This window comes from Dicentrarchus labrax, unplaced genomic scaffold (genome assembly GCF_905237075.1).
Source record: "Dicentrarchus labrax unplaced genomic scaffold, dlabrax2021, whole genome shotgun sequence".
NCBI classification, from domain to species: domain Eukaryota; kingdom Metazoa; phylum Chordata; class Actinopteri; family Moronidae; genus Dicentrarchus; species Dicentrarchus labrax.
The window spans coordinates 19362610-19375718 of record NW_026136722.1 but is presented as its reverse complement, the minus strand read 5'-3'; the positions used below and the strand labels follow the sequence as shown (position 1 = coordinate 19375718).

At 37.7% G+C, this 13109-nt stretch overlaps 3 protein-coding genes across 4 annotated transcripts in view; 2 read left to right on the top strand and 1 right to left on the bottom strand.

Moving 5' to 3' along the window:
* LOC127356631 (nuclear factor 7, brain-like) overlaps window positions 1-13109 on the top strand; it is a 192625-nt gene that overhangs the window by 88805 nt on the left and 90711 nt on the right. The gene's annotated exons all lie outside the window — the stretch shown is intronic.
* Window positions 1-13109, top strand: part of LOC127356652 (nuclear factor 7, brain) — a 181119-nt gene that overhangs the window by 88433 nt on the left and 79577 nt on the right. The gene's annotated exons all lie outside the window — the stretch shown is intronic.
* The window catches only part of gsg1l (gsg1-like), a 56713-nt gene continuing 50504 nt past the window's right edge, over window positions 6901-13109 (bottom strand). Inside the window, exon 5 of the mRNA XM_051388654.1 lies at window positions 6901-13025. Within this exon, the coding sequence (XP_051244614.1) occupies window positions 12656-13025 (370 nt within the window). The 3' untranslated portion in view covers window positions 6901-12655. The remainder of the gene's footprint in view (window positions 13026-13109) is intronic.

Here is a 13109-nt window from a genome sequence, read left to right as displayed (position 1 = left end):
AGACATTTTTAACCATATTCAGTGTGGAACATGCTGAGGGTGGATGAACAGCAGGGAGAGGAGTCATTCTGCAGCCTTATAGCAACTCTTTGAGGTCGTATTTAAAGCTAAAGTCAGCAGCACTGGACCTTTAAATGTGGTCAGACGTCACACAAGTTTGGAGGATCTGTTGTCAGAACTGTAATATAATATTCATAGGGATGTTTTCATTAGAGTATAATCACCTGAAAATAGGAATCAGTGTGATTTTGTTACCTTAGAATGAGCTACAGAGGGTCCTCTTCTAGTGTTAAAGCCCAAGACCTTAACACTGCCTCTAAATAGGGGCATTAGCATGTTTCACGCGCTTGGGAGAGGAGGGTGAAGCGAGGGAGTTGCAGTTGGTCCTTTAAATCAAGATGAACTTTAAGAGATTGTTCTACATTTGGGAATATATATATATATATATATATATATATATATTGCCTGGAGTTATAAGAGAAGATTGACATTGATGCAGCTTCCACCTGCAGCTGATTAGCTTAGCTTAGCACAAAGACTGGAAACAGGGGGAAACAGCTAGCGTGCAAAAGTAGCAGAAGTTTGCTTTCCAGCTCTTTTAAAGCTCCACATTACATCCTGTTTGTTTTATGCAAATAAAACGAAGTTTCAGAAGTACAACTTGTGTTTTTATGCTTGTTTATGTGCTGCACTACTAGTTTGGAGCAGCGATTTGCTGGATTTTTTGATGCATATTAACTTTAATTTGGAAACTTAGTTATTGTTATTATTTTTTTAGGATTTTATGAGGATCCCCATTAACTGATGGTCCCGTCCTGTTCTTGTGTTATAGTTTTTAATGGCCACTCCAATGTTCAAGTACTATAAGAAACTGTAATATTCTGAAAATATTTCCATTACTAATAAACAAAACAATGCAATCAGCGGTTTCTACACATTTTATATCATTTTGTTTGCATTGTTTTTATTGTAATTATATATGAATTAGTTTAAATTCATATGGAACAACTAGAAATTATAATTAAAAAAAGGATTATATCATATTTTTGACATCAATCATCAATCCACAGTCCACACACGCCATGAATATAAAAGAATATAAAAAGTTCAAAATAAAGAAAATGTATATTTATATAGGTATATATGTTTATTCATATTAGAATTATATATTTATATATAAAAACAACCAATTATTGTTATGATCTCGTCTTTTTTTCCTTTTTGGGAACATTTATGGATGACATTGAGTCTTAATTCTATAATAAAAGAAGAATCTTGTCATTCTTAAGACCTTTAACACTTGAAACTAGTAACCACACTGGTCCAGTGTACATAAAGTCCTGGTCCCTGCTCAGTCTGTGTTGGAGGTCGGTGTAATGAGAATAATTTGCCATAAGATGTCAGCAAAAGCTCATTAATGGACGTCCCCTGATGCAACCTCAGTGTGTCGGTGTTTCACTCACTTCAAAATGTTTCTCCACCAATAAAAAAATGTGAATTTAAAAACCTTCCAGTTCAGTCAGTGTCTGTCTGAAACCTCTGATATCCCAGCAGTCTCTGCTTCTCTCGAGGGTGGAAACAGATCGCTGTAATATCTGTCCACCAGCTGTTGCTCGCTCAGTCTGCTGCACTTCATCACCGCTCGTACGAAGAGACGGCGCTCTGAGGGAGTATTATGGTCAGTGGGAACCGATGTTCCTGATATTTAACTGACATTTCGCACAGAGCCTCAGGAGACCGGATCAGATTCAGCTGCACAACGTGTTGCTTCCTCTTAGTCTCTGTCCACCTTCCTGTTGAAGCTTTATTAAAATGTATATATATTATATTTAGTCTTTTAGGCTACTTTTTTCCCCCCTAAAGTGGTAGAAAATGCCCCTACATATTCATTATTGTCAGTATACAGGGAGCTGCACGCTGAACTTGAACGCCAACAAACAATAATTATGATAATGTGTGTATAGTTTTAATAAAACATTTAAAATAAATGACTAACTGACAATTAAGAAGGCAGGTTTGTACAATAACTAATAAGTAAAATGTGTGCTAATTAAAATCAGATCACAATAAACAATAAAGGCATAATTGAATGTTGCAGAAGTTTATCAAGTTTTATTAAGTTAAAGTTCAGTGGTGCTATAATCATCTGAAACAAACACCAACCTGTTGATCACAAACACTTAATTCCCAATCCGTCGCCACAACAATGCAGCTGTAATTAAAATGGACGCCGTGTGTTTTTCGGGGCAGCTGCTTCGTAAACTTCAGCGAACACAAACACAGAAACAATCAGGTATTCAGTCGGCCATCTGAGAGGCTCCACACAATCAGCTGGATTTGTTTACACATCACAATCACACGTTCGCACCTCCGATTTACATAACGCTTTTATCTCGAGGAAATAAGGACGCTACAGAATGTCATCACTTCATCACCTAAAGAAAACGTCCTCGCTGTCGAGATCTGAAGCTGGAATTAGCGAACAATCAGCGCCTCGGTGTGTGTGTGTTTATTTGTTAATGTCACAGACAGGAGACTCTGATTAACAAATTCTCTCCAGATGAGGAAAGAAATGTGATAAATGTATTTAAACAACTCGAGTGTGCCCTGAATATTATTATCATTTTACCTTCCAGAGGAGGTTTACACCTGAGAACAGGTAACACAGACTACAGGAGCTGCAGTGGAAAGACAGAAAGTAACCATAGCTACCAAATTCAGACTGACAGTTGGGTTTTAGACCCACGAGAAAAGTTCATTAACTTAAAAAATTGTTGAAACTGATCACACTGGGGCTTAAATTTTGTTTGACGTGTACTTCAGATGTTTCCCGAAATATATTTTTTACTGTTTTAGCTGGAAGAAAATTTGTGTTTTTTACGTCAACCACAGATATGGTCACCTCTTGGTTCCGGAAAACCAAGCCGGCGACGCCTTTAAACGCCAAACTCGAGACTTCAGACCCGTCAGACGTACTTACGTGTGTTTTCTGTTTAATGCAGACACACACCTGCATACACCAGCGCACTGAAGAGCTTTTACTTGCTCAGGTGGAGAAGAAACACTTGAGGATATTTATGGATCTGTCTCTGACAACCTGTTGTGTAATACGAGAACAAAGAAAAAAAAACCAGTCAATGACAATAAACTGGGGAGGGACACACAAATCATAGCGACACATAACGCTTCCCAAAGGCAAGTCCCTGAGGTTGCGTTTAAAGGGAGGTGATATACAACTGTCTCCTCTCCAATAAAAGCTGCGTACCTAGCGGGATGTTTTACAGTTGATAAGTACCAGCAGCAGTCCTGTAAAAAGTCCCACTTTTAATGAACAAGCTTTCGCGGCCGCTCTCTGACTTTGAGTCGTCCTTTTGGGATTCGCCGGAATGGTCTCAAAGCTGTTTAAACTGCTCTTTCCTCTGTTTGATCAGCCTCGCTGTTCCTGCTGCGACAGGCAGTAAAACCTTTTACTGCTAATAAAGACACATCTTTGATATTGTTTTTCTTGCTGTTGTTTCTTGGCTCAAGCTGCCGGCTGCTGACAAGAAACACTCCTGCCTGGCTCGACTCATCGTTAACTCGAGAGCTAAATGTTTAACAGGCGTATTTATTTAGCTTTACCTCCAATCAAGCTAGATTTAATTCACTTATAACTTTAACTAACTGCCTAAATGTAACGTTTTACTTTAAACATCCATCATCATGCAGGAAAGCTTGTAGTTTAAAGATCTTCTATTTGTAGAAGAGCCGAAGGGTCTGTCCGAGGTTTCTGCCTCTCAATAGGACGTTTTTCTTTGCTGCCGTCGCCAAGTGCTTGCTCATGGTGGGAACTGGTAGGGGGTCAGCCCTATGTTCCCACAGCCCTATGTGGTTAGGGTTAGGGGGAGAAAGGGGGAGAAAATCTGATACAAATTTATGACAATTTATGCCTAATTTTGGAAAAAAGTCTTTTCGGGCCGTGGGAACATAGACACGCTCCCACTGTTGGGTCTCTGTAAATAATGTTATAAGCAGTTTGGTCTAGACCTGCTCTATTTGAAAAGATAACTTATGTTGTGAATTGGTGCTATACAAATAAAATTGAATTGAACTGAATTAATATTTGATATACTTGTAATATTTAGGATACTATGCTAACATATAGTATGTCCTATTTATATTTATCATGTTTAGTACGATATATTTAGGATACTGTACTTATGTTCAGTATGTAAAACCTATGATACTATGCTAATGTTTACTATATTTAGAATACTATAGCATGTTTAGTGTGTGATATTGAATTAGCTAGGAGAGTTTCTCTCTTCAATAACTTTTTAAAAACAATGATCACATTATATTTGACAATCTCAGTAAAGTTAGCTTTGACTTTAGACTTTGTGTTGTGGTTGGTGTCAACCGAGAAAGTCAGGGAAGGTCCCATTTTTCACTCATTGGCAATAAAAAGTGATTAAAATCATAAGAATAATACATTATATTATTATACACATTCAGACACACAGCGTCTTTAATAACAACCCCACTCGTTTCTATGTTTTGTTTTCAATGTAACATCCAACTGTATTGACCAGATAGGTTGAAATGTCATTATTAATGAAAACGGTTATGCATTGATCATCCATGAAAAGCCAGAGAAGAGGTGAGTCCGGGGTGAAGGATGGGCAGTTAAATTCATGAGAATAAAGGGTATTGATCGCTGGGATGTCTCATTGGAAATGAATTGTATGATTATAAAGGCCTCCTGTGTTCTGATGCAAACAAATGTCCTGTTTCTCTTCTTCTTCAAGATGTTCTGGAACCATTTTATTTGTAGCAAACAAAGCCCACCGGCGTACATTCACAACCTCAGAGCGGTGAATAAAAGCTCTTGTTTAATGCTGTGTCGTTATTAATAGAGAAGGTCACACGGCGAGCTTGTTTGTACTGACTGAAAAATGCAGGTCCACCTTGAGATGAAGTATTACTGTCATCAAGCCCCATTAAGCCCAGGAGCAGCACAGAAATATGCATAATGTATTCTCCAAGGACTGAGGCTGTACCTCGTTCAGAGCCCAACAACAGCTTCGTGTTAGGATGTGGAGGCTGTACAACTACATCACGTGTCAGCTTGGACGCTTTTAAACACACATCTCATCAAATATGGGGCTTTTTGTCATCATTTAAAAGTCCAGGTGTAACTGAAATCAGAGCGCTAGCGAAAGTACCGATGTGTTTTTCTTCTGGGCTAAGTCAGCTAACGTTAGCTGCACGATAATAATAATAATAATTTTGATCTATAATCAATAAGTATATTGATATTTCTGAACCAACAGCCAGTTTAAAAGTGTTTAAAATATAACTGGCCCTATAGCATGAAGAAAAACAATCAATGGAAGTGATGTGTGGGATAAACATCTTCAATAAAACTAAAAGTAAACTTGTAAGTTTACAGATTGTTCCCGTTAATTTTACATTTTTTATGCATTTTTTCAATACATGGAAATATTAATAAAAAAAAATTTATTTTTATTAAAAAAATTTTATTTAAATAATCATAAAATTAATGCTTATTTAAAAAAGTTAAAATGAAACTATACTTTTAAAGTATTAAAAAGTTTAAATTGTTGAACATTGTTCTGTTTAAAATTTCTAAAGTTATCTAAAATTAACACAAAAAACTTCCAAAAAATGTTGTTTATCAGTGTATAAGCATTGGTAAACTGTCAAAATACCTAAAATTCACAGATAATGACTTTTATTACAGTTCTTTAACTTTTATAATTAAAAAAAAGAAAAATCCAATAATAACAGCACTCTGCTGTAAATGTAATCCTGATTATTTGTATTAAAGCAGTGTTCACCTGTATTTATAGCTCATTTAATAGTTTTTACATATGTAAATATCTTTAATTAAACATTAAAAGACCAAACAAATAAAGATTATATTAATTATAGAAAACTACTGTTATTTTCTACTATTTAACTGTATTTTTTTGGCGATCCAGTTGCTTAAATATTACATTTTTTTTTTTACTTTTTACCTTTAAAAAGCATGAATATGAATTTTCCTCTCGTGCTGCCTTCAGTGTCACTCTGTACGTTCGGAGATGCTCTATCTGCGTCTCTCCTTTGTTATAAATCGTCCCATCTCCATTTACAGCGTCAGTGAAACAGAAGCTTTAACTGCTCGACTAATCTTCCCACTCTGCATCTCTGCCGGCCATTAGGGCTCAGAGAGTCCATCCGTCACGTCTTTCTGTGGACACGTAATGGATCAGAGTGGGTCCAGTTGACACGTCGGTAAGGGATGGGCGGGAAAGGAATCCATAACTGTGGGTCAGCATGGAGCTTGATTCATCCTCAGAGGGCTCTACAAATCAGAAAAGGTCACTAAAGTTTTAATAATTAATGCTCACAAATTATGATTTCATTGCATCAAAGCTGCAGTTTTTTATTAAAATATATTTTTGTCGTGTTTGCTGAAACTTTCACTATATCCTGATATTAGAACACAAGACAGATAATCTGTGAGAAAATCGGGTTTTTCTTGTTCGTTTTAGTGCCCCTAAAGACGTTTGTAAGAATCCACCGGGCCCGAACGAAAGCAACCAATCAGAGCCGAGAAAGATATAAAGACCATTTGGGTTGGAGGCTTGGAGATAGGTGTTAATAATTATAGATTACCTTTACCAACTGCAACATTAGTGACTATTACACACATTAATGCATCACTAATTATACTATATAGAAATATTAGTTAATGTAGAGTCACATAGAGGCATCAGTAATAAACTGTTTCATAACCAGTTCTGAGAACTTCTTCCACCTCTGATACCCCAAAATAAACAATTACCACACAGTAAACTGGGGGCTTTAAACTTGAACTTGAACCAGTTGGAAATAAAGACAAGAAACAGGATGTGTAATACATAGATAAATATATGTAAGTAAATACATTCAACCAGCATGTTTACATCTGCGTACAGAGGATTCACGACCCGCCACAAACCACCAGTTTACAGACAGGCAGCACGAAGATTTAGAACTTGTATTTGGATTACGTCGACCCCAAAACCTCCCGTTAACTCCTGCGACTCTCAGCCAATTTAATCCCTGCTGTTTACAATCCACCGCTGCCGCCTTACATAACACACACTCAGGCAGAGTGACAGCAGCACGAGCAGCAGCTGGGATCCCTCTCACACTTTAATCATTTAAATACCCGATCCTTAAACATCACGTAAAGTCAAAGAATGACTCGTCTGCAGGGTTCGAGCTACGTTGGAGCTCTAATACGTTATTTTAATCACAAATATTTCAATGCAATGAGTATTATTTCTTATTTATTTAACATTACGTTAACTCTTTCTCTACGTTAATTCTGTATCTTGCTTGCTTTGTAACGGATTTACAACTCGTAAGACAGTGCACCGACTTTCATATGATACCAAAAAGGGCATAATTTTACCTTCCTCTCTCTTCCCCAGTTAGGTTATTATTTTATAACAATGTTAATTATTTTAGAGACAGTCAGTATTTTGTGACCAACTGATTTTCGTATCAGGTAAACAACTGCTGTTTATAAATACGGGAAAGAAAACAGGAAAAAAAAATAAAAATGGGCCTTGTTTTGGTTTCTGTTTTTTATTTTCAAAACAAAATAGAAAACAGGTATTTTTTTGTCTTGTTTTTATTTTCTAATTTTAAAAAAAATTCCTTTTTAAATTTTTTTTAATTATTAAATTTAAAAATGGGTTGTTTTTTTTCACAACAGAAAAAATTTTTAATTTTCGTTATTGTTTCCTGATTTTGGTTTTCTGATTTAAAAACGAAAATCTGTCGGTGGCACAGTACACTGAGCAGAGACCCCCACAAAGCTCAGATTATACCTCGAAGCCTGCTCGCTGTGTTGGTGAATATTAGGGTTATATTAGATCTGATTTTGCCCAGTTTGAACATTTTACTCCTTTTTCCCACTACAGGAACTTAACGATCTGTAACATGTCAAATGTGAAAGAAAATTTATATTAATAATAATAATAATAATACTTGTTGTTTGCTGCGTTTCCAATAGCGCTCGCCTACCAAACAGATAAGAGAGTAATTCTTCCTATAGTGTCTCAAAAGTTCAAAAGTCCCTGCAGTGGAAGAAAAAGCCTTTTAGACAACAGAGTTCCCACTCTTCTTAAGAAAACATTTTCCAGGACCTTTCCAGATATTTTCCAGGACAGCACTTGCAACTTGACACAATGGTCGGGTTTCAGACCAAATACACGGCCAGGTTGATTGAGGAGCTAAAACTAAAATGTTCCAGGACAACATAGATTATTTCCAGGATATTTGGTCATTTTAATCAATTTCCAGGTGCTTCCATGACTGGACAACTAGTCAGGGTTCCCACCATTAAGAAATCATTTTCCAGCTGTTTTGACAGGGAACATTTGTATAAATAAGATGTCTTTAATTTTAACTTTACTTACAGATAAATTTACTTAAAGAGAGAAATGCTGCATATGAGTTTAACTTCAATTAACTGAATGGAATTAGTACAATTAACTTAATTTACTGAAGTTACCTTAATAATAAACACTTTTACTCAAATCAAAAATCTTTCGTGTTTAAATAGTTTGAGTTGAATTAACTGATCAGGTTTTACAGTGTTGAATATTTCCAGGTCATTTTAATACATTTTCAAAACTAGTCTCTAAATTTCCAGGTTTTCCAGGACAAGTATGAACCCTGATCTAGATCTCTTTAGGCCACCACATCAGTTTCCTCACTACCTTCAGAGAGACATTCAAAGATTTATCTTTTAAATATTCACATTTGAGTAGAAACAACCGTCCAGCTGTGAGCTACGGCCGCTTTCTTCTTTCTGAAATCACTCAGTTGCTGTGAGGATTTATTTTCCGGGTGCAGTAACGTCCTCTCGAGACTCACATAACAGCAGATTCATGCAGTTAATTTTCGGAGGGGGTCAGAGGTGAACGGTTCCCTGCAGCGGCCTCAGGTTCAGCCGCTTCCCCCAAGGACGCCGCGAGGTTGCAGCACATTAACTTTCTGAGAGGATTGACCCTCTGACCTCTGGGTGATGGGACTGCCACTCATGTGTTTCCACACACTTGTGGCCCGTTGCTGAAAAACGTATAACCCCCCGCCCCGGCCAACAAACAGAAATATATGTTTTATGAATGAGAATGAAAGCCTTTATAATTAGCCTTTGTGCTCTAATGATATATGTTATGGATGCATGGTGTCAATATTTGCCCAAAGCCTTTTCAAAGCTGCACGTGCTTCTTAAAACTGCTTTTAAATATACAAAAACAAAATGTATACAGACAACCTCTGTGTTCAGATCCAGTCGTGCTCGATGAAAACCACCTGTTCACGAGCAGGTGTGTGTTTTATGCAGTTTGATCATTAACACAATCAATGCCCCCAAAATTACTCCGACTGTAGGAAAGTTTATCTCTCAAAAATGTCACGAAGAGTAAAACGAAGAAGTTCACACAGCGGAAATCAGCAGATGTTGCAGTGACGTCATTAAACTGTATTTTTCAACCTGGACTTCATTAACGCTGCGTTCCAACCAAACGCAAATAAAATGATTAACTATCATAACATAATAACAACTCTATGATACTTCTACAGAGACAAAATGAGGAGAAAAGGAAGAGAGGAAGTTGGAAAATATGTGTCTGTTACTTGATTCCTGCTATCAGTTTTACTATGAATTAAATTAGCCTAGCTCGATCAACCAAACTCCATTCAGAAAATTGAAGTTGTTTGCTTGTCCCTGACAAATTATTGACATCATAATGAAGTTATTATTTATTTGATCCTTTTATTGACATTAAATCACAGCAATATCTGTTTATTTTAGGCTCAAACTGCCGTTTTAAACCAGATTAAAAGGTGAATATTTGCTTTGCGTTTGGTGGGAACTCACCGTAATAGTTTGTTTGCAGTTGTAAATTTCCAATTGAGTAAAAACGCACTTCATTGATTCTTTTTTTTTTTTTTTTTGCTAATTTTATTTGTTATGTAGTGTTTTGTGAATTTTACCTCACTGAATTATTTCTTTGTGATATGTTTCCCTTTAAGGGACCAGAAACAAGAGCAACTGTCACTACAGGCGGAGTAAAGAGGGAATGCTGGTGGTGATATTAGAAGTCAGAAAATGTTTCAATACATCAAAGTTAGATGGAGAAAGAAAGTTGCAGTGACAAAAGAAAGAGTCTGATGTGGCTGTAAGATCAGTTTTTAGGGCCTGGACCTTCTTGAACTTTGTTTAAGCAGAGGAAAACAATATTGTTGATCGGTTTCTTAAATCTTGCATGTGTCACTTAAAGGTACCCCATGGAGGTTTTAACCACAGTGATACATTCCTGCCAGTGGGTTTGATAGACATTGTGTCTCCACTTGCTCGCACTGTACAGAAATAAAGACAACATTTTTTATATCTTTAAATAACTAATTAAAACAAAGTTATCAGAAAAATTAACACGTGATAAAAACTACGTAAAATGCCAGAAACCAATGTGAAATGTTTAGGCTATATTTGGTTATATATGTCGATGCTTTCACCACACGCTGCCGACTGAAAGGTGTAATGTGTTAATAAAAGTAGCATGTTGTGTTTGAAATCACATACTAACGTACTATTTATACCAAGTATGACATCTGTAGTGTGTTTCAACTGTATAGTCTGTTAATTCTGTAAGAAATGCCCAGATGAATACAATTACCCAACTTACATAAGTGATAAAGTAGTTTAATTCAGTCTCCACAGCGCTGTGTCGGAGCTTGTGTGAACAGTCATTTAGGAGGTCTGAGGTATGTTAGGATGTGATTTCAAACACAGCCACAGTGCGCAACCAATATGCAGGGAAAAGTCCAAGCAAGCAAACATAGATTTACTGTAAATAAAGAAAGCAGATTTAAATGTTTTATGAAGAAGGAAAAGCATTGAAGGCCTTGAGGATACACACAATGCAAACAGGACGACTCCACGGGGAACCTTTATAGTTTTGTTCGTACTCTAGCTTAAGTGACCAAACCTAATTAGCGTTTATTTTATGTGAGGAAAAACGAACCACGCAGCTGTTTTACAGTCGGCTATAGGCAACTATTCACACCTGCTCTCATAAAGTAAAACACAAGCTATCGTCACAGCCTGAAGCAAGAATTAAATGTGAAAACCAATCAGTCAAATGTTTTGCCATTAAACTCCAACTTTTACTAGTTGAGCATCATAAACAGGGCACAGCCTGGATATGACCTGTTTAAAAGTGCTATGTGTAGTATTTTGTCAGTTTCCTGTCCCGAGGCAGATCATCCTCTTTCCTTGTTTCACCTCTTCCCCACCCAACTTGAGAGAAAACAATTATATAACAGACAAAAATGGACCCCGACTGTCAAAATACAGTAAAAAAAAAGTAGTTTTTCTTTCGTTTCTCGCATTGACGCATATTCCTGTAGTTTACTGTCCATATTTGTATCCGACAGATGTCCTTAATCATTTAATTTATCAGCATACAAAAAAAACTACAGCTATTTTTGGTTTCTCCCTCTGAGCCACTAGCTTAGCTAACTTTACAACACAAATACCACACGGAGCCGTGAATGTGCTTCTAGTGACTGGTTAGCTCTGTTAGCGTCTGACTACCAGAAGCTGAACGGTGGTCAGTCTGTCACTCTGGTGGTCAGTCTGTCACTCTGGCCTTTCTTACGTCCCACTTTAAAAGATTCTCATGTTTTTTTCTACGACATAAAATACGTCAGTAAATACCCCACCTATGGGTTTTGAAGCCTTTATATGCCGCTAACAAGTGGCTAAATGAAAGTACAGAGAGCCTTGTTGTGTTTATACTCTTGCAAACTGTTCTAACTCAATCTTTACAACTTTTGTTCAGAAAGATAATCTTAACAAATGAACTCCACTTTTACGATTTGTGAAGCGTAAATATGATCGCCTCAAGTAAAAAGGTAAAGTTAGTTATAAAGGTGGCGTATTTACTGACGTATTTAAACCTTTAAGCTTGTGTTTATCACGGATCTTATTTTCAAGCATCTAACCAAAAACCCATTGACTCATTAGCTAAAATGCTAACTCAGTTCCATGTTTTAGGACTCATTCCTGCAGCGTTCTATTTGTAAAGATTATCTTGCTGAACAAAACATGTAAGCATTATAAAGCTTTGTTCGCCACAAAGCTTCTTTTCCACAACAATCCAAAATCCAATGGAAGAATCCGATTGGCTTTCTGTTGAAGGACGAGGGCGACGCCGACAAAAGTACGTCATCCCTGCGGCACTCTATTTCACACTTAAATGAACAACATCCAGTTAGCTCCCGCCCAATTCGATGTTAAAATACTACACATAGCACACTGAAATATGCTGGAGAACATCTGCTTTCCATCTACGGAGAATCTTAATTCTCAAAGTCAAAGATCTCTTTCACACTTTATATTGATTTTCTGTAATACATAAAGAACAATATCCATCTAAATATATTAGTTTCACTGATGCGTCCTCCGTCTCTTCTTTTCAAGTTCATGATCTCCGAACAGAAAATAAGATCTGCTGTGCTTTCGTGTCCGGTGGCAGAACTTGTGGCTACTTCCGACCCTCTGCCCCGCTCCCACATGAACCTCCCGTTCCCTGCGGATGGCTCAACACTGCTCCTCCCCCAGCGAGTCTGTGTTCTCCCCCAGGTCTATGGAGGCCGACGCAGCTCTCATCTTGCCCCGTCCGGGACCAGGGCCCGGGCCCGGTCCAGGACCTGGACCCGGGCCTCCGACGACCAGCCCGGCTCTGGTTCCGCCGTGGTGGCCGGGGTAGACCTCCACGGTGCTGGAGATGGACTGGAGGGAGCGGTCCCGGAAGTAGTGGAAGGCCTCCTGGTCCAGGTAGTTCTGCTCCTCGCGCAGGCCCTGCTCGAACAGCTTGCGCTTGTGCCTGAACTCGATCACCGTTTTGGTGTAGGAGTTGAGGGTGGTGACGGAGGCGGCCATGCAGCAGGTGAAGGATCCCCAAGCCATGCTGGTTGGAGACAGAGAGACATGTTGGTGATGAGAAGATGAGAATGGAGGGAATAAAAAGAAGGGAATTTCTACTCCGTCCAGA